We start from the raw sequence: 25,540 nt of genomic DNA, 5'->3' as shown, positions 1-25,540 counted from the left end.
AGTTGATTTCCTTCCTCTGTCCAGGGTGTTTGGACTGAGAAGTGAGATAGAAGTAGGCAGAGTGCCGCATCATGGGCCATCATGTATGTATAAAGAGCGGCTCCTGTTTTGTAGTGGCTGTAGTCAGGACTCATGGTTTAAGGCAGCCGTTCAAGCTCCAAGCATCACCGCCATATTGTATCCAATATGAGGAGAAGAAGAGCGGAGGCCATGCTTCTTCCCCTCAGGGCCGTTTGCATCATAGGGTGACGTCTTCCACTTTTAATAGGAGCTTAGCCTTGGGTCCTAGCAGCTGCCAGAGGAGACGAGACCGTTCACTTAGGGCAGCCGTGTCTCCTCCTCAACAACAGTTGCCCACACAGGAACTAGGGATGCCGAGCAGAGGGACAGCCTGGTACACAAGGAAGGTGACTGTGTGCCCTGCGGTGGGGAGGTGATGGCTGTGATGTGAGCCCTCATCCCAACGCACCTCTGCTCAGGCTAAGCTGCTCGGGACTGCTGCATGTGACTTAACTACTGAGAAAGAGTCTTTGCCTTCCAAGTTCATTTCAGGTTGAAGGAAAAATACCATTTGTAGCCTTTTTGTTTTTGGCCAAGAACTTTAATTCTGAGAGCTATAATAGGTTTACTTACACTTTAAAAGTTTTTGACTCATCTCTGTTTTTATGCATACTTTATCATCCTTTTCTCTTAATCTAGGTTGTTTGTTAAAGTATAATTTATTTTTGTTTTTGTTTTGTCATTGTTTTGAGACAGGGTCTCAACTGTTACCCAAGCTAACCCTGGCTTCCTGAGTGCTGGGATTATACAGGTCTGAGTTCCAGGCCCAGCTCTATACTGTATTTTCAAGTGAAATGTTTGGCTTTGATTTTAATGAAAGATTATCAGATATTTGATGGACCAAATAGCAAAATATTTCAATATTAAATGAAAAATGTCAAAGATTTCATTTTGAAGTATTACAAAGACCTTTAAATGATTTGTAAATTGAAAGGGAAAATGAAATTGCTATTTTTTTTTTTTTAAGATTTATTTATTATGTATGTGAGTACACTGTTGCTATCTTCAGACACACACTAGAAGAGTGCATTGGATCTCCATTACAGATGGTTGTGAGCCACCTTGTGGTTGCTGGGAATTGAACTAGGACCTCTGGAAGAGCAGTTGGTGCTCTGAACCACTGAGCCACCTCTCCAACCCGAAATTTCTATTCTTTAAAATAATGAACAGGGACACCAGCAGGGTGTCACAACAAAAGCTCATGCTTTGAAGAGTCCCTGAGTACAGCTGACCGAGGAGACATTTAATCAGCCTGCTGTCAGCTACCCCACCTCCCCTGGTCGTTGCTGTGTGGTCGTTGCTGTGTGGTCGTTGCTGTGTGGTCGTTGCTGTGTGGTCGTTGCTGTGTGGTCGTTGCTGTGTGGTCGTTGTTGTGTGCTTGTTGGGTAATCTGAACCAGACATTCTAAAGCTAGCCCTGTTGGCAAGTGTTCCTCATTCCATTTCATCACAGGCTGAGGCAGGAGCCTTGGGTTGAGGCTTGCCTTTGGAGGGGCCATTCCTCAGTTTATATAGCTGCAGTAGCATAAACCCTTTGGGAAGCAACAATGATAAATTATGTTTAACTGAATCTGGACCAAGGCAGTGTTTTGAATCAAGTTTGGAACACTAAAGAGTAATATTCACTGTAGATTTTCTTTTAAGTTTGGTCCTTAATAGTTTTGTAAAATTGGCACTGGCTATGTATTTATAGAAATAGTGTATTAGGAATACCAGTATATGTTTAAACTATACATAAGTGGACTCAGCTGGTGTTGTATTAGTCTGACACGAAATATGAATATTTTATCTTATATACTGTGGTAATAAGTTAATTTTCCTGATTTTAATTTGCTTAGAATTAAGAAAATTCATATGAGTGAAATTAAGGGAGATCAACTCTGGGCCGTTGGTTTAGCAAGGGGCACCTGCATGTGCTCAGCCCTTGTCTGTTCGCAATAAGATTTCTTTAGTCTGGAATTCACTGGTTCCTGGACAGGCTGATGGCCGAGCAAGCGTAGTTGTTTCCCTGTCCTACCGAGCACTGTGCTGGGGACCTGAACTCAGATTCTCATTCTTAGCGTTCTGGGCTGATCAATCTCAGTGGTCTGAACACTGACTTTAAAATCCACTTCCCCGGAGGCCGTGATGGAAAGGTTTAAGTGTATCGTCATGATTCTTAGATTTGAAATAAAAATGGAGGAAGTGAGGAAAAAGAACCTTTTAACGGTATAACATAAATGCGGTTTTAAGTTTCAGCATTTTCGTTTTGTAGCTATTATTAGTATTATTAGTTTATGATGTTACAGAGAAGGTTGAAAGTAAAACAAATCCAAATTGGCTTATGTTTTTCTGACTTTAGCTTGCCAGCTGGTCCTTCCTGCGGAGATTTGACTACAGCCTGTACCCTATCACCTTCCCAGGTGACAGCGCCGCGGACTGGAAGAAGCTCTTTAAGCCCTGTGCGTCCCAGAGGCTGTTCTTGCCAGTGAGTCGGTTTCCTTCCCAGGGCTTCGTTTCTATCTCTTTTTAAATTTGAAACTTAATTTTATACAGAACACGTGTTAGTCAGCATTTCTGTTGCTGTAAAGAGACACCATTAGCATAGGAATTCTTACAGTGGTAAACATTTAATTGGGGCTGGCTTATAAGTTTAGAGACTTAGTGCATTGTCATCCTGGTGGGAAGCATGGTGGCACACAGGCAGACATGGTGCTCGAGAGGTAGATGAGAGTTCCGCACCTAGATCCTCAGGTAGCAGGGAGAAGTGGCCACCGGGTCTGCCTTAAACTCCTGTCGACACACCTATTCCAACGAGGCCACACCTCCTAGCAGTGTCACTCCATGGTGACCAAGCATTCAAATCTATAATCCTATGGGACCTACACCTATTTAAACCACCACAAAAGAGTTTCTGAATAATTACATATAAGCCTCATTAAGTAAACAGACACATGTCAAACACGAGAAAGAAATTTCCATAGAGCAGGTCCTGGTGATAATCAAGACAATAAAAACGGAGCCGTCTGTGCCTCTGGCTCAGTGAGGGTGGGTCTGATCCTCAGCCCTGAGAAGCGTGAACTGCCTTACCCGAGGGGACCATAGTGCTCAGGTCTCGGTCTGCAGGCCCGTGGCTGCATGCACAGCCAGGGAAGTCAGACCGCTGCATCCCTGATGACATTTGTGTTGTGGCCACCTTCCCTTTCCTAAGTGATGCCTGAATCCGCTACAGCTCTGGGGCAGGAGAGAGCAGAGAGGGGCCGTTTGCTTACTAGAGCTCTTTGCTGAGGATTTTGGGTAACAAACCCCAATCTAAAGATACCGTGTAAGTTTGAGTTGATTTGACTTAAAATTTAAAATCCCCAGTTATTTTTCTAAGTCCTGACATTTAAAATTCTTGTGGTATACTTGTGTATTTGCTTATGGCAATGAAGATACTCAAGGCAGAAGCCTAAGTTCTGCTCTGTGTGCTGTGCACACCTTTAATCCCAGCACAAACAGGCAGGCAGAATCTTTGGGAGTTTAAGACCAGCCTGGTCTACATAGAGAGATAAAGACAGCCAGAGCTACACAACAGAGAAACCCTGTCTCAGAAACAAACAAACACCAAACAAAAAAAGCTGTAAGTTCCTGGAAAATACATGAATTATAGGAAAGAACCTTCAGTCGCTGCTTAAGAGGTCAAAGCATCGGAGTAAATTAAGAATATAGTTTATTATGCCCAAGTAATATCAATTGTATTTAAGTTGTGATTGCTTTTGTTATTTGAGTATTTCTTTAACATTCCTTGACAGTTATGTGCACACATGTATGGGAATGCATGTACATGTGGGAGTCTTTGGAGCTCAGAGAGGGCACGGGATTCCCTGGAGCTGGAGTTAGCAGTGCTGTGCACGGCCAGATGTGGATGCATGGGAGCTAGAGGCTGGGTCCTCTGCGAGCAGGAAGCACTCTTAACCACTGAACCATCTCTCCAGCCCTGTTGGTTGAGTTTTCTATTTGTGTTCAGATAGGGAGGGTCTCCTGTAGCTAAGGCTGGCCTCGAACTTGAGGTGATCCTGCCTCAGCCTCCTGTGTGGTGGGCTACAAGGCCAGCTTTCACATTATGATTCTGACAGTCAAGTTGGCTTCACCAGTGATCTTGGATGCTTGCAAAATTTGGATCCTAAAATCTTTCTCAAATTTCCTTTCTGCTGTTAAAACACACATGAAGGCTTTGAAAGCTTTTAGTAAGAACCTTATTATTTTTTCAGGCAGGGTCTTACTTCATAGTCCTAGCTGATCGGAGCACAAAATGCTGTACTAGCTAGTCTTGAACTTAGAGATCCACTTGACCCTGCCTTCTAAATTCTGGGATTGAAGGTATGGGCCATGACGCCAGGCTTCATACGAGTCTTACATTGAATTACTGCAGTGTCACTGACTATGTGGCACTGGCTTTTTTTCTGTCAGCTGAAGTGCTGGTTACATAGCAGTACATGGGAAAGATGCAGGCTTCATGTTGTCATGGAGCTTGTTGTCTGACGGGGGATGGTCAGGGAACAGGCAGGTAGTTACACAGGTCCGTGACCGGCAATCGTCCTGGTGAGAGCAAGGCATGAAGGTGTGGATTTCCCTGCTACGTGTACTTAAGAAGTTTAACTGCTGGCGTTCTGAACTGCATCTACCGGATCATTTGCATGCGGCTGGGCTAGAGTCCTAATGAACTGTTAATTAAGCCTTTGGTTATCCTTATACTGTACAGTTACTGTCTCTTTCAAATGAGGTTTAAGTAAATTGGTACTTTTCTCCCCTAATGATAAACTCTTACTGAGCTACCCTTGACGTAGAAGAAAGCACCGACATGCCTTGCACCCATGCCATCTATTCCCAAGGAACCCTGGGAAGACAGTCTATGCGATTGTGTGTGTTGGTGTTGAACTTGGAATGTAAAATACATGCACGGGTAAAATCAAAACATGGTTTGTGTATTCATTCAGTAGTGCTGGGGAACAGCCTGTCAGCCACTGAGGTGCGCTTGTAGCCTGCTTGTTACTGTTGAGACAGTTTTCCAACATTGTCCTAGCTGAATTCAGTATCCTTTTACATCAGCCTCCTGAATAATCGGAGTTATTTATAGGGCCCATACCACCAGGCCTGGTTTTAAGTGTGAAGCTATAAACAGTGTCTTTGTAGTCTTCTAAGAATGTTACTCTATGGTGTGTTAGGGCATAGAAGCAGAATATTGATAGAAAAACGAATCTTGAGCTAGGTGTAATTTTAATATTCAGTTCTGTGATCAGGTCCCTTGGGAGGCCGAAGAAGGAAGAACCATGAAGTTCAAGTCCAGCCTGGGCTGTCTATTGAAACACCGGGTGTATTAATCTGAGTTTTCTAGAGGAACAGAATGGATAGAATGAGTCTATGGATATTAAAAGGTATTTATTAGACTGGCTTACAGCCTATGATCTGGCCAGTCTAACAATGGCTGTCTCCTGACTGAAAGGCCAAGAATCCAGTAGTTGTTGAGTTAAAAAGGCTGGATGTTTCAGCTAGTTTTCAGTCTGCATTGGAATCCCAAAGAAGTAGTTTTTATTCCAGTAAGGTAATGCCTCAGCAGCAGTGTAGATGAACTTGTCAGCAAGAGTAAACACAAGCAGGCAAAAAACAAAACTTCATTTTATTCCTTTTAGGTAGGCTCCCATCAGAAAGTGGCTTAGATTTAAGATGAGTCTTTCAGCCTCAAGTGATCCAGTTAAGAACTCACCTCCCCCCACCCCCAGTGTGCCCAGCTCCTTGTGTTTTAGTTGATTCCAGATGTGGTTAGGTTGACAACTGAGATTAGCCATCATAGAGGGCCCCCTAGGACTCTTCACAAGACGCTTAAAAAGCAAAGTGAAAAAACCCAATAACACCGAAAAACAGTTTTCCCCCTTTTCTGTTGGTGGGAGGCACAGCCTAACTCACCTTTTAACTGATCTCTGAGTTAGGGGGCCTGCGGCATTCAGTCTCAACCGGTACCATCAGGTATTTTCCATATCGGCTCCTAAACTGGCCTGGAGCAGCCTGAGAGAGGAATGTGGGTTTCAGTGGAACTGCTCAGTGAGCCAGTGGCTCAGCGTTGCTGCAGGAATGGGAAGGTTAAGAGGATCACTGTGCTTAACGACAGACAAAGTTTCCACACTCAGCCTGCCACGCACAGCGGAATGGCTATCAATGCAGCCGGTACAAAGTTGTAGACTTGGGTAGAACATTACCAGACTTATTCTTCTACTTTTGCTAACTTCATTGCATGGTCCTCCAGTGTGTGGACTTTGTGGATGGTGTCATATTTCAGATGTCAAAAGGCTGGACACTTCTGTTTCTTTAAAACCTAACCATTGAGCTGTATACCAGGACAAACAACAAATTTAAATTTGCAGGTATATTATTTTAAAAGTTTGTAAGGAAAAATGAAAACTTATCTTTGAAAAATTCTCTGTGGAAGGCACTCTGAAGATTTGAAAAGTATCACAGAGTCAGTCTTAGTTTTAAAATAAAAGTCTTGCTCTGCCCTTCTTCTTCCTAAGTGTGTGGTTTTGATTTGTTGGTGGTGTGCATAGAAATATGAGTGCAGACTGGATATCCTGGGCTACAGTCTGTCTCGCACTTAGTAGTGGGCACTGAAGTAGTGCAGTGGAGGGGCTGGGTTGGGGAGACCTTCATTTTTGTGTGCCTGTACTTCGGTGTTAAGGCTCCACATGTGAACCCAGCAGAAGTTAGTGTGGTGTGCAGCAAGAAGACAGCTTTCTCCCTGACCTGTGCTACTTTTTTTTTTTTAATTCTTACTGGAAGTGTTGAGGTTTTTATTAGGGCTTGATTTTCTAGTTTTTAAAAAACTGATGGAAAAATAGCAAAGTATGAATTTTTCAAAAAATGACAAATTTCAGAAAAATTACCTTAAAAGATTTTAAATTAGCGTATCAAGATGTAATTTCTGTTGAATATATTTGTAACTAATTATTCAAATCTCTCCTCATAGTTAATACTGAAAGAAGTTGACTCACTGTTGTATGTGGACACTGATATCCTTTTTTTACGACCTGTTGATGATATTTGGTCATTACTAAAGAAATTTAATTCCACACAAATTGCTGCGATGGCACCAGAACACGAGGAGCCCAGAATTGGATGGTATAATCGCTTTGCCCGGCACCCGTACTATGGGAGGACGGGCGTGAACTCTGGAGTGATGCTGATGAACATGACCCGGATGAGGAGGAAGTACTTCAAGGTAGGTAGTGCACAGCGCAGGCGCTTCACCGAGCTTTCCTTTCTCCTGCACACCTTTGATTTTCTTAAAGCCTAAATTAGACTAGGACTGCAGAGATGTTCAGTGGTTAAGAGCTTTTACACTGGACAGTGATGAGACTTTAGCATCCACATTAGGTAGCTCACTACAGCCTGTACTCTCTCCCACAAACCCCAGGAGATCTGAGGTTCTGCAGGCACAAACACACACATAACTAAAAATGGAGCAGTTCTGTAAAAAACACATAGCTGTGGGGCTGGAGAGATGGCTCAGTCGCTAACTATACGTCCTGCTCTCACAGAGGGCCCAGATTCAGTCTCCAGCATCTATGGCAGGCAGCTCACAACTGAAACTCCAGTTCCAGGGGATCTTACGCCTTTTCTGGTCGCTAAGAGCACCAGGGACTCACATGGTAAATACACTTACTTGTAAGGAAAACAGAAGACAATTAACATGTCCTGTGTGTATGCAAGACGTGGTGGTGCACATCTTCAATCCCAGGACTCAGGAGGCGGGGGCAGGCTCTTTGCCAGCCAGAGCTACATAGGTGAGATGTTATCTCACTGCCATCCCCATATATCTTTTATATATATATATATATATACATATATACACACACACTAAATTATTTCTTATTACTTAGGATAATTGGGAAGAAGTGTGTTCATAGTGTTCTGTAGGGGTCAATTCAAGTAGGTCAGAAATACATCAGATGGTATTTCTCACAGTGAAGTAAAATAGCCGTGTACCAAGTGTCAATGCAGGAAACTGTCATCATTTTATAGCATAGAGAACGTGACTCTAAAGTGACATTCAGGGCGGGGTTTTGGTTGTCAGTATAGATTCTGCAGCCTGTCAGTCTGGCTCCAACCGTGTCTCCTTAGGACTGAGTGGGTGGGGTGAGTTTTGACTGTCTCGGGGGTTTCTTTATCTGTACAGTGGAGGGTGATGTAATATGCCCGTGCTTTAGGCCTGTCTGCTTAGTGGCTTAAATGGTTGCTGATCACCTCATGCGGAAGAGCTGGGTTTGGTTCCCAGCACTAAGATTTGGAGGCTCACAGCTGCATGGCGACTCCAGTTCAGGGCATCCTCTGATCCTCTGCTCTTCCCCCCCTCCCCCCCACAGGTGACTGCAGGAACACAGCACATACAACATTACTCAGGCACATACACATACTACACAGTTTAACTAAGCAAACAACCCTACAAAGTCCAGTTTACAGCACGACACCTACTGGTCAGATTTTAAAATAAGTGTGAGGTGAAGTTAAGTAAAAACATGGATTTCTGGAAAAAAAAAACCAACACCACAGGCTTTCCCTCCAATGCTTATGTTTTTATTTCTAGTTAGGAATAATTAAGCTCTGGGGAACTAAGAGTTTATCTGTGTTATATAATTGCATTTTTCAGTGAGTTCTGGCAGATCAGAATTTACATTGTTCTTTGTCCCTTCTATATATCTGTTTAAATCTTCATATCTTTATGCCATGCAGAATTTTTTCCCCTTTTTTTCCTCCTGTGTTTTTTTGTTTGTTTGTTTTTTGTTTTGTTTTGAGCTCCTGGCTGTTCTGAACTTCTCTGTCTGCCTCTGCCTCCCGAGTGCTGGGGGGAAGCCGTGTTCCTCCACGTCAGTGCCGGTGCTGTCTTCAGTGTGGGCAGAGTGTTGCTTGCTGTCGTCACTAGTGTGTGTCAGCCTTTCCATCAGTAATGTACTGCAGGGTTCTCTAGAGGAACACAACGGATAGAATGAATTGTCTCATTAGATATATATGTAGAGCATATATACATACTATATACTCACTATATACATACAGGAGTTATTAGTGACTTACAGGATGTGCTTCTGATAGTTCAACAATGGCTATCTACCAACCAAAAGTCTAAGAATCCAGGAGTTGTTTGGTGCAGGGAAGATGTGTCAGCTGGTCTTCACGTCGGAATCCTCAGGATGTAGCCGGTAATGCGGTGAAGGATGGGCTGGCCATCGGGAGTGAGGTCAAGCCTCCTCCTTCCACGTCCTTTGTATAGGCTGCCAGCAGGTGTGAAGCAGATGGAAACTGAATGGCTTCCCACTTCAGATGGTTTCATTAAGAAACCCCCCTCACCAGCGTTATTTGCTTGGGTGTCAGTTAACTTCAGGTGGAGTCAAGTTGACCCCAGGAGCCGCCCCCACACTTGGCGTCAGCTCGCGCTGAACAGTGGATGCTTTGTTTCGTTTGCTCTTAGGTTCTGGGTGGTTCCATCTCATGGGCCGTAAAGCTTTCTTATGCGGAAGCAGCTTGTCCACCGGCCTGCTCTTCTGCTTGCCAGACTGTGTTTGCTGATGTCGCGCCAGAAGATGGTGCTGTAAGGTTATCTGCTGAGAACTGTTTGACTTCTCACTGACTGCATTTTGAACTTGGTAGAATTATGAATTTGCTATTGCAAAAAAAGTGGAAATAATTTAACACTTTGATTTTAAAACTGGACAGTAGAGCTGAAACTCACTACTGCTCTTAAAGTCCTCTCAGCTTCCTGAGAGGTTCCGCCCCCCCTTCCTGTTTTCTTTCTGGTTTTAGGCCAGCTAGAGACACAGCTCTGTGACGATGTCATTCTTCAGCATTGTCACACAGGAACTTGCTGGGATGGCTCTATAGCATTTACTGATTTTTAAAATACATTCATGTATATTTTTCTTCCTAGTTTTTCTGTCTTTGTAGCAAATGTTGCCTTGGTTTCCCCTGCTCAGTAACTTTGGGCACAGATTATAAATTTTGGGTCTTTAGCCACTTGGCTCGCAGTCACTTTCCTTACAGGTTGTTCCTTACAGATCCTTGGACGTGGCTTCATGGTTCTTACATGCAAACCTAAAGAGAACCTGTTTATAATAAAGGCCCGGCTTATTTATTTCCTGGCTGACACTGTTCTTGCTGTTGTTATCATGCAGTTCCAATCTGCTGCATCACAGGAGCATTAAAAACAACGAAGCTCTGTTTTGTTCTTTGTATCTCTTACTGCTTGGTAAGCAGGACACTCTGTTGTTTAAACTGTTGGGTACACTCGCACTTTGTGTCCTGATGGTGTTTGCAACGTTGAATCTTGGTTTTCTTGCATGTGTGTGCATGTGTGTGGTATACACACGCTATATATTTACATGGATGCAAAGACCTAATGATGTTGAGTGTCTTCTTTAGTCACTCTTGACTGAAGTAGTATCTCTTGATGATCTGAGGGATTTAACCAGTTATGGCTCGGCTAGCTCACTCTGAGCAGCTGCCGTACCTGCCTGACTTTACCTACCTCCTGAGGATCTAAAGGCTGGCATCTGCACTGTGTGGCAAGCACACTACTCCCCAACCCACCTGGCCAGTGCTGCTGTCCTGATTGTGAGCCTCGCCTTCAATGGCCGACCTGGCTCCAGCCCTTTTGCTTTTTTTTTAAATTATTTTTTAAAGATTTATTTATTTTATGATGTGAGTCCACAGTAGTTGTACAGATGGTTGTGTGTGTATAGCCTTCATGTGGTTGTTGGGAATTGAATTTTTAGGACCTCTGCTTGCTCTGGTTGACTCCACTCGCTCAGTCCTTGCTCGTCCTGGCCCAAAGATTTATTATTACACATAAGTACATTGTAGCTGACTTCAGGTGCACCAGAAGAGGGTGCCAGATCTCATTACAGGTGGTTGTCAGCCACCATGTGGTTGCTGGGATTTGAACTCAGGACCTTTGGAAGAGAAGTCAATGCTCTTGCCCACTGAGGCATCTCTCCAGCCCCTTTTGCTTTTTTGAGACAGGGCTGCTTTATGGCCGTATGTGGCTCAGGGGTGGCTTCAGACGCCCATTAATATTCCTTCCTCAGCTTCCTCATAACAGGCATGTGCGAACGGGCATACTGAGACCTTTCCTACTGCTTAGAAAACTATGAAAGCTTACTTAACATTTCTTATTGATTAGAAAAACAAAAGCTGTGTTAAGTTAGGATCTGAGTTCTTTTCTTGTATATATTCCATACTGTGTTACATGTGGACTAGTTTTTTTTTGTTTTTTCCTACCTAATGGGTACAAGCTTTATCTCTTGTTTTGTCAGGGAAATAGATGTCTACTCTGATGACAAGCCATAGCACAAAGGTGTCACCAATCCAACTTAGGGAACCGGAATTTATTTGGCTTGCTTATAGAGCATAGCTGTAGAGGGTTTGTTTAGTTTTTGTTTTACCAGATAGTGGATGGCTCCTAATAATACTTGTAGCACCAGAAAGTCTCTTCCCAGCATAGATGACAACTTTCTCCTAGCTCCACGTGTGTGATCCCACCTTCAGTTAACCTTCCACAAGGTTGGGTGCAGTCAAGACAGAATTACATGTAAATGGCTCAGAAGGGAGGGAGCTAGCAGAGGAAGTCTCAACTAAGGGGCTCATGACCGTCCTCCTCCTGCTTCTGGGAGGGATATGGACAGGCGACAAGGTTGATGCTGATTGTCTGATGCAGGCAGTCACAGTACTCTGAGGAGCAGGAAGGCACCCAGCTTAGAGGACAGCTTTAGGACAGCAGGTGTCCTGCTTCTCTCACTCTCCACCCTATCCCCTGAGTCAGGATCCTTCGCTGAACTAGCTAAAGTGGTTGGCTGGCAAGCTAAGTGATCCTCCTGTTCCCTGCCTCTGCCCCTGCCCCTGCCCCTGCCCAGCACTGCAGTTATCTTCCCGCACATTGCTTTTTTCCATGGATACTGGTGATCAGAGTTAAGATTCTTATCTTTGTATATGTATACACAGCTTTATATGTTATGTATGTGCACACATATATGTGCACTCACGAACACACACAGATACGCACATATTTTATGATGCAGACTGTGTCCTTACAACGGACTCAAGTTTGATATCTGTGTGTTTGTGTTAGAGTTGGGGTTGAACTGGTAAGAAGTGCTCAGAACAATGTCTGGCACGTGGTTTTTTTTTTCCCTGTCAAAAATCACTGTTATTTTGGAAGTTTAAAGAAAATTATTTGAAATTAATAAATAAAATAACTACAGTTAAAGTTTTAATGCTAATAAGCAGTGTGCCTCCCCGGCTTTTGGGAGGCAGAGAGAAGCAAGAGCTCATTGGCCATGAGTTCGAAGCCAGCCTGGGTTACATAAGACTGTGTATAAAAAAAGAAAAGAGAAAAGCAAGAAGCTTAACAGAAATAAGTTCGTAGAGTATGGAAAATAAAGATCAAAAATCCATTGATAAATTTTATGTACTAGTGGTGCTGTAGTCCCCCATGGTCTGAGAGCAGTGCATTCCAGGAGTCTCAGTGAATGCTTCAGTGAGAGGCCGGCTGCTTGGTGATTTCTCCTGGGAAGGTGTGGACAAATCTCTGTGTACACTGAGAGAACTCCAGGGACATCTGCAGGGACATCCACAGCAACCCAGCCTCACCAAGCCACGAGCTTTCAAAGATGGCCGTGGGGGTACAGTTTGTAGTTTCTGCTTCCCAGACAGACACAGGAAAATCATCAGTTTGAGGATAGCCCCAGTCTACGGTAAAACCTTGTCTCAAGAAACAAAGCAAGAAACCACTTTTCATAGCTCTCACTTTAGCATGAGTGGGTGAGCTGCCGTGCCGCTCTGTGCTGGTCCCTCCCTGTCTCACCATCAATGCGGCCTTCCCTTCTGGACCAGCAGCCTCCTCATGCGCAGGTTGTACAGGACACATGGTTGTGTAACTAGGGGGTTTTCTGTTTTCTTTGGGCTTTGCAGTGGTTCTAAGGGAAGAATGGGAGCTGTCACGCTGCCCCTGGAACGTGAATGCTAAAACTTTGCAATGCTTTTATCAACAGAATGATATGACAACTGCGCGGCTACAATGGGGGGACATACTTATGCCACTGCTTAAAAAGTACAAACTGAACATCACGTGGGGCGATCAGGATCTGTTAAATATCGTGTTTTCCCACAATCCAGGTAACCATCTAAATTCCTTTAATTCTTTACATTTGTAAAACCAATCACAGACTAAAAATCAAAAAGCAAGAAACAGTGGGCTGGGGTCAGCTCAGTGGTACAGTACTTGGTTAGCAGGTACAGTGTCCTCAATTCAATCCTTTGTACCATAGGAAACACATTGGTTCGAATTTTGCTTGTATTAATGGTTGTCTATATTTCAGTAAGATTTGAATACTGATTTGGTTGGGAGAAATCTAAAGACCATCTATAGTTTTTAAGTGTCGATTCCGTAGAGTCCTTGCGTGCTTTATCGCTCTCCTGTTGCTGGTCTTCTCCTCGTTGTAGAAAGCCTCTTTGTTTTTCCATGTCAATGGAATTACCGACCAGATCACTGTATATATGGGAGCAACTGCCGAGAAGCAGAAGAAGAAGGAGTCTTCATTCTTCATGGAAACAGAGGTGTTTACCATGACGACAAGCAGCCAGCATTCAGAGCTGTGTATGAAGCACTAAGAAATGTAAGGTTTGCTCCCCCGAAGTTTTCACTTAAAATTTACAGTATCATGCGGAGTTTGTAAATATAGTGTAAAGAATTTCCTGTCGTTTATTGTAAGGTCACCTGCTCCCAAGATCTGGCTTCATGGTTTGTCACAGGTTCTCGCTCTGCATGTCTGAGCTTGAATTATATAAATTATCTTCTTGACACCTAAGAACTGCAATTCCTTTCTCATTAAGACTAAAGGTGTTTATTAACCATTATACGGATGTTAAACTCAGGTGTATCTGCCACGTGTTCCTAAACTCCTTTGATTGGTAAACATCAAAGCTTCCTGCTAGCTTACAGTTGTGTAGCTTCCTCTTGGAGTTGGGATGTTGTGCCCACAGTTCACAAACTCTAGGCTTTGGGGTGCCTGCCCTCCATGATTGTATTTCCTTCAATTTGTGTTGATGCAGAAGGTGTTTCTGATTTGGCTTGGAACACAGGTACACCTTCGCTTTCAGATCCACTACCAATGTCTTCGGGCAGAGCTTTGGTTTCTTTTTCTCTTATTTACATGACTTCCTGGTATCTTTGTCATGCTTTTCCCAGCCCAGGTCACTGTTAGCTTACCTCTTCTACATAGTGCATTGTTAGCACATATAGAACATATAGTAGATGACATATATAATAAGACATATATCTATATCTATCTTCATATATCAATCATCTATTATATCGTATCATGACAGGGTGTGCATCCCCACACATGCACTTTACTGTACTCACCTCTTATCCTTCTGATCCCTTCCCCTACCCAGGTAGTCCCTCTCCTTCCATGTCCTTTTCCGCCCTCCCTCCCTCTCTCCCTCTTACCTACCCACCCACCATTCTACCTTCTCTCCCTTTCTCCTTCCTTCCATTTTACCAGTGGGCACACTACTGAGGAAAATGTAGAGCTGTAGATAAGAGAGCTCCCACGTCTAGGAACCATTAATTGCCACTTAACTCCTTAAGAAGGGGTGCCACCACTTAAGTCTGTCCCTCCATGACACTGGTGCTCTGCCCAGTCTTGCCTGATCTCATGCAGGTAATCAGAGCCACTGAGACTTTGTGGGGCAGCCCTGTCATGGCTGGAGGACAGTGTTCCACAGAGATCCAGATCTTGACATGCCCATCCCTCCTTTTTTTTTTTTTTTTTTTTTAAAGATTTATTTATTGATTATATGCAAGTACACTGTAGCTGTCCTCAGACACTCCAGAAGAGAGATCTTGTTACGGATGGTTGTGAGCCACCATGTGGTTGCTGGGATTTGAACTCCTGACCTTCGGAAGAGCAGTCGGGTGCTCTTACCCACTGAGCCATCTCACCAGCCCCCATCCCTCCTTTTGAGAGATGGCTCATTTCGTGGTGAGCATTCAGCAGCTCTCATTCTCAGCTCTGTTACCACTCATGCAGTCTCTGACAGTCGCTCCAACTGATTTCTTCCCATCAGTCTGCATAGCGCCTTGCAGCCATACTGAAGCAGGCCGGCAGGGAGGTGATTGGGAGGGGTGTTGTTCCCCTTCAATCCGTGTGCTGTGACCGACCCTCGGGGATAACCTCAGTTCACTTTATCTCAGTTTCTATCTCAGTTCTGCATCATAGATAGAACGTGGCCAAAATGTACCATCAGCATTTAACTGATAGTTTCTGGCTTGCTTACTTTCTAGACAGTCATGTGCTATAAGAGTGTGAAGAGTCTGCGGTACTTGGCAGTTCTCATATGTATCTATCCTTGGGTTCTTTTGTGTAGTATGGCCACAAACTTCCTATTGTATTAAGAAACGCTTGAGTTTGTCAGTTTATGTGTAGTGTTCTTTTGCTCAGTTTCAGAAATTTCAGTCCATAGTCACCTGGCCGCGTTGCCTGTGGTAAAACATTATATCATGATGAGAGGAGATAACAGAGGAAGCAAGAGAAGGGACAGGAGCAGTCGCCGTTCCGTTTCCCCCTCTAAGGAATGTCACCATGATTTAACTTCCTCTATTAGGTCCCCCTCCTAAATACACCACCACCTCCCAGAGTCACTCTGAGTGACCTAGGGTCCAGTCTAGCATACGGATCCTCTGGAGGCTTTCTCCATCATCATCACAGCCACACTGTACTAAGTCTCTGAGCTTCTTTGGGAAGTGACTCATTTCACTCTTCCTGCTCTGGCTGTAGTGTTGGTGTCTAACAGCGTCAGCAGTGTCGCTGCGTGGGTTCAGGGGATGGAGTGGGACGGACTGAATGGGAAGGCGCCTGCCCTTTTCCGTGAGTGAGTCTGGCTTTTACTAGTTTCTCCCGGGTGCCTGTAACAAGTTTAGCCATTTTATGCCAGTTTTTCTGCATCCTTTTGCTTCTTGCTTTGTTTGTTTGTTTGTTTGAGACAGGGTTTCTCTGTGTAGCCCTGGCTGTCCTGGAACTCCTCCTGCCTCTGCCTGCTGAGTGTTGGGATTAAAGGTGTATGCCCCACCCTCCAGCATTTCTCTGCATCTTTTCTGCTCTTGCATGTGTTCTTGGCTTGGGAAGTCCTTGCATTGCCTCTTTCTAAAGAGTCCCTGTCCTCAGAGATTTGCTATCAATCCCTTCTCTAATAAATAGTCATGTTTAATTCACTGATACCACTGGCTAAGTGTACTTCATGTGAGATAGCAAATGGTAGTTGTTAATATTTAACTGACTGGAGAACTTACTTGGAAAACAATTAATCATTTGTACTGTTGCCTGTTGTATTTCTTCTCTAGTGCTCTCTTGAGGATGATTCCGTCCGTTCCTTACTAAAACCTTTAGAGCTGGAGCTGCAGAAGACAGTTCACACATACTGTGGAAAAACGTACAAAATATTTATCAAGCAGTTGACAAAAAGCATAAGAAACCGTTATGACACGCCACCGAAGGAAAGGTGATTCTTCATGACCGAAGGAAATGGATGAGACAAGCAACGCCTCAGGAGATGTGAAGGAATAGACTGGAAAAGGATTTAGGGAGGCATTTCTGTCTCCACAATAATTCTCTTTGGAAGAATTAAAGAGCAGTATATTCATGTCATGAAGAGTAAGTTGAACTCTTGTGCTCCAGGGAGAAGACAGTCGGATCTCTGGTATTTTGTAACGTTACTTGGTGTCATTCCAGCAGTAGTGAAAGCATTGGACAGTGTGGGCTGTGAGCTGGGTTGGCTCGTAATCAAGTAAGGAAGGCCTGGGAGGGTGGATGGAGACAATGTACCTCGACGTGGTGGAGACTCAAGCTGTGAGTTTAGCAATAACTATGTCAGCACTAACCTCACTTTACAGTGGGAGAAAACGTTTACAGGAGCAGAAAGGTTCTGTTTCTTAAGAAATGTGATGTAACCAATGTAACCATTGACAATCTATGTACCCGCATACATTTCATCTCTGCTCTACGATATTTGGTGACAATCATGTTTGAGATTATTTGTAGATTTTAAGTAAGCTGCACATTTAAAAATTACCTGTATGAGAAAGGAGGAAATAGTGAAAACTTAAAGGAGGCATTGTGTGTGTGTATGTGTGTGTGTGTGTGTGTGTGTGTGTGTGTATGAGTGTGTGTGTGTGTGAGAGTGAGTGCGTGCGTGTGTGTGTGTGTGTGTGTGTTGACAAATGAAGTGTGTTCATTTTGTATGTATTAAATTGTCTTGCCAAACCTAAGCTCTAAGATATTTGGGGACATTTTAAAAAATCACTTTAAGTGAGAAATTTCAGCTTTACTGGGCATTCTGGAAGCAAAATATATTATGCTGAGAATAAAGTAAGAATCTAATCGCAACACTAAAAGGACTGTGGAAAATGCAACGGACCAAATACATAAGCCTGTGAGGTTAACAGTGGTCCATTCAGACTTCCCTTCTACCTCAAGTGCATTTCCAGGATCCTTTTGAAGAGAAAATTCAGAGCCTTACTTTAGATTAGACAGATGTGGTGGCTGGTTTGGAGGGAGAAGATTTTTATATCTAGCTGTAGAAAAAGTTTTGATTTGGGTAAATGTGCATTTCTTATTTTGAACACCATTGAAGACAATTGCCTTGTTAAACTCTGGAAGAGTGCTCCTTGCTCGTGTTGCCTTGACACCTCACGGACTCTGAGCGGGCAGCATGTGCTGTCCTGGGGCACGTGATCTCACGTACTGGGGCTCATGTTTCTTCCTACCAGGTGCTCCTGAGTCCTGGTCTGTCTTCTTTTTCTCTCGGATTTTTAAACCGTACATGAAGAAAGGGAAGTTATGAAGGAACAGTATCGGTTGTGATGGTCCTGTATCCTCTGGGAATATTCGGAAGACGGGATCAGTACAGTTGTTCCAGCTTCTGTAGTTCACCAGAGACAGACTGAGAAGGTCTAAAATACCATCAAAAGGATCTGCGCCCAGGGGAGGAATTGTTAACTAGCTCAGTACTCAGACAGGTTGAGGGAGCAGCAGCCAGGGTTCCTTGGCAGAACGCCATCGTAAAGGCAGCCCCTGTGGACGGTGTGCAGTGTAGCTCGTTAGGGGGGACCGTGAGGGGGAACCTTATCCGTTGGCTGACGTGATATGAGAGAACTTGCCAAAGTCAGCTGTCCTGCATCTCCTACACCTAGGAAGGAGTCTTTAAGACAATTTTTAAATGAAGAGATTAAAAACTTACATCAAAGTAGAGTAGGGCTATACCTCAATATTCAGAGTGCTTGCTTTATGTGGTCAGGGCCCGGCAGTACAGAAAATAATGGAAGATGAGAAGAGGTAAGAGCCTCGTGCAGCGGCTCTCACTGGTCAGTCTGTCACCCGTCAGGGTCTTGCTACATTTACTTCATTTATTCCTTTCTTATGTTAAAGTCTCCGGCAGGCATCGTTCTGTGTCCCTGCAGTGAGTGCTTTGGTACTTACAAGTGACTAGAGCAACTATATCATCCCCAGCAAGAGCAGCAGCTGGCCTTTGGTTCCAGCTCCTCCCCAGTCCTTAACCCATTTCCCTGCGTGTCTTAGCTACGCATGGGACATGGTGATTCTGCTTTAAATGAGTTCCTCAGAAGGATCCGATATCAGCTAGTTTAGGAAGCATGGAAATTATTACGCTATCTTTAAGGTGGAAGTTAGGATGTCACAGTTATTGGCACAATTGCTAAATTGTAAGTGCTGTTTTGGATAGAGGAAGCAGTGGGGTTTTTGACAGAGGGATTCATATGAGTAAGTCCCTTCAGATGCCATTTTCTCAGTAGCTGAAGACTCAGCCCCACGTGTTCCACTGTGATTGACTGAGGCTGTTTAAAGAAAGGATTTGAAAATGCACCAAACTTCATTTGTATGAAAAGAGTTTGGAAAAACTCTAGAAAGTGTTTTAAGAAAATGCAGTTTTCCTTCATGAAGACGTGCTCATGACCTACGCCACGCCTGTCAGTGTAATGAGGAGAACAGATGGGGACTGGCATGGACTCCCCTCTTTGTGGGCTTGGGAGGTGTGCTGACTGCAGTGCCAAAGAGGTGAGGCCTGGAAGGGGTGACTGGAGGAACGCGTGGAGCTCCTCAGCCATGCCAGTGTTGATGGAGCCCGGTTTTACCGCACACGGGCTCCCCCGAGGCTGGGAGCATTCTGGTTTCTCCGGTGTAGATTTGTTGATGGTATGTGGGAGGAACAGATGCCAAGGAAGAGGAAGTAGAGAAGAAAAGGAAGATGGAAATGAGTAGTCAAGGAAGAGGGAAAGAGAGAGAGGGTTAAGAGAATGGCGGAAGGCAGAGTGAGAGGAAGATGGAAGGATAGTGGGGAGACAGGTGCACGTGGAGGAAACTGCGGAAACATGGGGTCCCCTGCCTAGGTCAGTGCTCGCTGTGCACTGCCAGAACCAGCCTTGTATGAGCCATCGATGCTAGGCATGTTTCTTGGTCACCTTGTTCACTGGTCCTTTAGTGGTAGTTGTCTTTTTTTTTTCTTTCCCTGTGGAAACACATATTTTCCATTTTAATGTCCTTTAGAGGAGGTCTGTGAAGGGAACTGCATTGAAATGTCTAAATCGCCCACTGGTTTTCCCTAGCATGATAATGAGAGGCCAGTCTGGCCATTTGTTTGTTTGTCTGTTTGTTGTTTTTAAGTCTAAAAGATATTTCCAGCTTTTATATGAATATCTCCTCTCAGGGAGTACTGAAATGTTATAAAATAATCCTTAGCTTGTGGCGTGACCTGGAATGGTGGCTGGGACAAGGGTTACGTCTGCTTTTTCCTCAGCGGGGATACTTTCAGCTGAACCGTTTTCAGTGGACTCAAGAGGACGGGAGACGGTAGACATAGTAAAAGAAAAACCTTAAAGAATCGTCACTGTCAGACAGAGTGGCGCAGTCATTACCAGCACTTGGTGCCAGCACCCACATGGTGGTCCACAGCTCTCTGTAACTCCAGTGCCAAGGGATCCAACACACTCTTCTAACCTCTGTGGACACCAGACACAGGTGGTGCACATAACTCCACACAGGCAACACATATATATAACCTAAAAGCAGTAAAAAATACTCAGTGCCCTCTTCAGTTGCTTGTAGTAAATAGCACAAGCACAGCCAACCTCTTTGAGATGTTTTTAGAAAGATGGTTGAGCTGTCTTTTCAAAAATGTTTTTGGTTTTTTGGAATAAAGAAGAAAAATAGAGTGTGCAATATGTCAAATGTGGGGCCAGTTATCCATTTATTAAGTATAATTTCAAGTGTCTTAAAGTAATAATCGCCTTACTGCATTTTAATATTCAATGGAGGTAGACCAAGGTGACTGGTTTTACAGTAGTCATCTTTTTCTACATTGCTAAAGCAGCCCTTCTTTCTTCTAAAGCTTGCTAACTTGTTCTAATGTTTCTTACTTTTTTAATTCATTGAAGATAAAATTAAAAAACAAAACAAAACCCTGAGTTATATAGATTTAAGACAGCTGTCTAAAAGCTGTTGTTAATAAGGATCAAAACTGGGCATGGTGGCACGTGACCTGTCACCCAATACTTGGGAACCTGAGGTACATGCAAGGCCAATGTGGCCTTTGCTGAGATCTTGTCTCAAAAAGCAAAATAAAAACAAACAAAAAAAACCCCAAAACCCCCCAAAAACAAAAAACGCCTCTAAAAGTGTGTGTTAAATCAAATATGTAGTACTTAGAGAATCATGAGATAATGTGTAATTGTATATTGGCCCGGGCAATCTACAGTTGATTACATACCAGTGTCCGGTTTACTTTTGAAAACTTGTCACCTCATCCTGGCTAACAAGTATCTCCTGGGATTTCCTTAAACTTTTCTATAAATTTACGTTTCAAACAGTCAGGAGCTTTGTAGGGAGTGTCTCTCAATAATACTGTGAACACCAGATATTTTACTATCAAACTTGAGCACTGATTGCGACCTTTGACCTGTGGAGATTACATATGCAGTCAGACTATTAGAGCGTCTTCACACAGCAGACCGTGACCGCTTCTTCTAAAAGTTGATTAAGAGATCGCAACAGCCTATATGCCATTTGAAAAGTAAACTGTCTCACTGTGGTAGTTCAGTAGGGATACTTCTATTTGAACTGTTACAAGTGGGTTTTTTTAATAATTAAAAAACCTATAATAGCTATTTTCAGCTTTTGTATAAAATCTCTTCAGGGAATACTGAAATGTTATAAAACAATCCACAGCGTGTGGTCTTGTTCTGGACCGTGCCTATTCGGAATTGAGCAGAGCATGCCTTTGTTACATGAGCTCCCACCGATACGTGAGAGCTGGGAGGGAGGGATTCTGTGAGCTCTGGAGCAGGGCAGAGAGATGGAAATGAGAACCCGGAACAGTGCAAGGGTTCCCTTCTGCCAAGCAGTTTGCTTGGGTCTGTTGCTGTGCTGAGCGCAGTTGTCTGAAGCTGCAGGAAGACGTCATGATGAACCATGCTGTGTAGACATTACTGCCTCGAAACTGCTTTTACCTTAAAACGATTTTGGTTTGCTATAATGTGAATATCTTTTAAGTCACTTGTGTATCTTGAGAACTCGTAACGGGGAGTGTAGAAGTGTAGACTTGGGGTCTAGCTTACCAGTATTGGAAGATGCCTTGTTCCGTTCTGGAGGTTCAGCTCAGGTGTTTCGTGAGAAACTGTATTGCTGTTACTAAATATGTACTCAATAAATGTTGGATTTCCTCATGTGTCTAAATTTTTTTTTTTTTACCAGGCAAAACTATTTTACAGGCTGAAATTAGGATCCTAGCACATAAGAGCTGGCAGGCACGCTGCTGCACACCTGTAACCCTAGCGCTGCTGAAGGTTACAGGTAGAGCTTGCTGGCCAGGTAGTCCAGCCAGTGAACTCTGGGCTCAGAGAGATTAGCTTATAGGCCTGGATGTGGTGGCACACACCTTTAATTCCAGGACTTGGGAGACAGGTAAATGGGGCTCTTGAGTTTGATGCCAACCTGGTCTATGTAATTCCAAGCCAGCTAGGGGCTACACAATGAGATCTTGTCTCAAAACAGTGTAGCATGGCAGAGGAAGGCGCTCAACATGAACCTTTGTTTTTGGTCTGCAGTTGTGCAGACATACATACCATGGGTATACATACACACAACATAAAGAAAGCTAGATACTCAGTCTCCAGCACCAAAGGAAAAAATAAATGAAGGCACCAGTTTTACAATCTGTAGGTTGGGCTGCTTGGTAAGGAAGTCTCTCAGGGGGCAGTCTCGACCTGGCTAATTCAGCAATTGAAAATGCCAGGAACCTCAGCCCCTTGTGTCCCTCGCCTCTTATCTTGTGAACTTGGTGACAGGTGACAATTAGAGGGAGTTTTTACTTGGTCCGAGAGTTATAATAATTTTTTTTTAAAACATTTTTTCAAAGAGAATGAAGCTCACCTGATTGGCTTAAGATCATGGAGGTTTGCCTCTAGATTTAAAAATGGCTTCCTTCGAAGAGGAACGGCCACTGAGAGCAAGCAGTGTGTGAGTTCTGGGTAGAGTGGCTAGGGTCGGAGCCTAGGGCTGGGGAGGTAGCTGCTGGGTGGACACACACACACTGTCTTTTATTTGGCAGGTGAGCATTTGTTACAATTTTAAGGGAATGCTAAATGCCAAGCCTAGAGAAGAATATCCTGACTGTTCCAGGGGCTGATTTTGTTTTAGCAAGTCTGTTGATGCAAGCTTCCAGCCTTGTGTATTTTTTTATACAGCTGTTTTCTGGGGTGTCACAGTGTAAGTAGCCTTGGGAGGTTGTTGAGTTGATGATGGCTTTTGTTAAGACTTCAAAAGTTCCTTAAGATCGGTAATGAAGGGGCCAGAGAGATGACTGATCTTCCAGAGGACCTGGGTTTGATTCCCAGCACCTACACGGTGGCGCACCACTTGTGACTGGTTTCATGAGACTCAACACCCTCTTCTGTCCTTCATAGTTATTGCACTCATGTGATACACAGATAAGACATGCAGGCAAACATATAAAATCTAAAAAGGAAATTAAAAAGAAATTTGTGGTGAAAGTATTAGTAATATCACATTTTAATTGCTTTATACGCTATGAAATACTTGTTGAAATTTAAAAAGAAAGAATTAGTATTCTTTCCACCACGTGGTTTCAGGGTTCCAACTCAGGCTGTTGGGTACAGTGATAAGTGCCTTAACCTGCTGAGTCAGCTTGCTGGCCCTCTTTAGTTGCCCAGGAATTAAGGCCAACAATTTACAGCTGGGGCCTCACAAAACTAAGATGCTCCATACATTTAAGGAAACAAGCACGGGAAGAAACCCACAGAATGGGAGAGGGTCTTAGCCAGTTTGACATATGTCAAATACAAATAAGTCAAGAAAACAAATGACCCAATTTAAAAAGATGGGTTAAGAATATAAACAGGCCAGGTGTGGTGGCACACGCCTTTAATCCCAGCACTTGGGAGGCAGAGGCAGGCAGATTTCTGAGTTCGAGGCCAGCCTGGTCTACAAAGTGAGTTCCAGGACAGTCAGGGCTACACAGAGAAACCCTGTCTCAAAAAAACAAGAAAAAAAAAATATAAACAGTTCTCAAAAGAAGAAATAAAAATGACCTAGAAGTATCTCAAAGTGTTCATCAATTAAGGAAATGCAAGTTAAAACAACCGAGATTTCATCTCACCCGTCAGAATGACAAAGATTAGCAAAACAACTGGCAGCAAATGCTAGCAATGCCATGAAGAAAATCCCCCATACACTTGATCGGAATATGCATGTGCGGCCACTGTAGAAATCAGCATGGAGAATCTCAAAAGCTCTGAGCTAAGAATAAATTACTCTATGACCTGGCTGTCCCACTCCTAAGCGTATGCCTCAAGGATTCGACATCATACTCTCTAGATCCTCGCTCAGCCATGTACATTGCTGCACTCTTCGTAATAGCCAGGAGATGGAAACAGCGTAAATGTTCTTCACCACAGTGGAATACTTGAAATCTGTGGGTAAATGGCAGGACCTGGAGAAGATCCTATTGGGTGGGATAAACAGAGACAAGCCGCACATGTTCTCATCTGAGGCTCCAAGCTTCAAATCCTCAAGTGTAAGTATACAGCATGGAGAACCAGGAAAATATAAAGGCACCAGGGGGTGGGGAGGGGAGAGCAGGATACAGGTGTTAACGAAGTGAAGACAGGTTCAGGCTGGGGAGAGGGGAGGGTGTGGGTACAGAAGGAAACAACTCCAGGGTTGTTTAAGAAAATCTAGTGTGGTACTGGTGAGATAGCTCAGGAGGTGAGAGCACTGACTGCTCTTCCAAAGGTCCTGAGTTCAAATCCCAGCAACCACATGGTGGCTCGCAACCACCCTTAGCGAGATCTGATGCCCTCTTCTGGTGTTTGAAGACAGCTACTGTCGTTGGTCCCCGCAGTCTCCAACGGCAACACGAACGACACAGACACCAAGTCGGGTTCACACAGCAACGTCTTTACTTCGGGCTTTTTCTTTTATAGCTCTCTTCCCCAGCAGCTTCTTCTTAGGGCAAGGGCTAAACTACTCCTATTACAACAGCTTCTCTTCTACTCATGGCAAGGGCTAAAACTACTCTTATTCTACTTCTGGCTTCTACCTAGGGCAAGGGCTAAAAAAACCCTCACAACTCGCGCCCACTCACTTCCTTCTAACTCCACCCCACCTCATCCAATCAGAATTCACACACACACACACACACACACACACACACACACACACACACACGCTCCAGGCATGTGCTCAGGTTGTTCACAGATAGGCTGACAGGTCCCAATCACGAGGAACAGTCCAGCCTGGCAGGCAGCCCAAGCATGCAGCCTCACTGCGCATGCTCGGGCAAGGCAGTAAACAAGTGGGTTTCACGGGCCTCGGGCTGCACCCGCTTCCTGCAAGCTATAGTGTACTTATGTATAATAATAAATAAATCTTTTTTTAAAAAAGAGAGACAGGGTTTAAAAAAAAAAAAGAACGTCTAGTGTGGGTGCTGGGATCTGGTCCTCACAACAGAGCTGTCAGCACTCCTAACCACTGAAGCTACCTCTTCAGTCTCTCTATTAAGAATTTTTAAGAGCAGACAGCCAATATGAGAAATTGAAATATTTACCTGATTTGATAGAAGTTTTATATCATCGAGTTTTTAAGCTCTCAGTCAAATGCTCACTGGTCTATCGGGGGCTGAAGATAATTTGTGATTAGCATAAGGGAGACCGCGTCCCCTAGCTACTCGGTTTCTCTCCTTGTTAATCAAAACCTTTATTACTAGAATTCTATTACGAATGTAATGCTACTGCTAGGCCCAAGTCATAAAATGCACTCGACAGCAGCTATCACCTGTCATCAGCTCAGCTAGGGGGTGGAGCCTTGGAGACCCTTACCCCTCCATGTGGCTTG

General features: G+C 43.9%; 1 protein-coding gene across 4 annotated transcripts in view; it reads left to right on the top strand.

Moving 5' to 3' along the window:
• Positions 1-21,861, top strand: part of Gxylt1 (glucoside xylosyltransferase 1) — a 35,607-nt gene extending 13,746 nt beyond the window's left edge. Inside the window, exons 3-8 of one of the 4 annotated variants that reach the window (NM_001033275.5) lie at positions 2,401-2,526; positions 7,039-7,290; positions 13,109-13,232; positions 13,560-13,732; positions 15,899-15,988; positions 16,462-21,849. In NM_001033275.5, the coding sequence (NP_001028447.1) occupies positions 2,401-2,526; positions 7,039-7,290; positions 13,109-13,232; positions 13,560-13,732; positions 15,899-15,964 (741 nt within the window). In that variant the 3' untranslated portion in view covers positions 15,965-15,988; positions 16,462-21,849. Of the gene's footprint in view, positions 1-2,400; positions 2,527-7,038; positions 7,291-13,108; positions 13,233-13,559; positions 13,733-15,898; positions 15,989-16,461 lie in introns of all 4 variants that reach the window. The other 3 variants (NM_001346785.1, XM_006520848.1, NM_001357006.1) reach the window with 3 other exon arrangements.
• The last annotated feature ends 3,679 nt before the right edge of the window (positions 21,862-25,540 follow it).

Source organism: Mus musculus, chromosome 15 (assembly GCF_000001635.26).
Source record: "Mus musculus strain C57BL/6J chromosome 15, GRCm38.p6 C57BL/6J".
NCBI classification, from domain to species: Eukaryota; Metazoa; Chordata; class Mammalia; order Rodentia; family Muridae; genus Mus; species Mus musculus.
The sequence above is the reverse complement of the archived record's forward strand: the minus strand, read 5'-3'. Positions and strand labels throughout refer to the sequence as shown.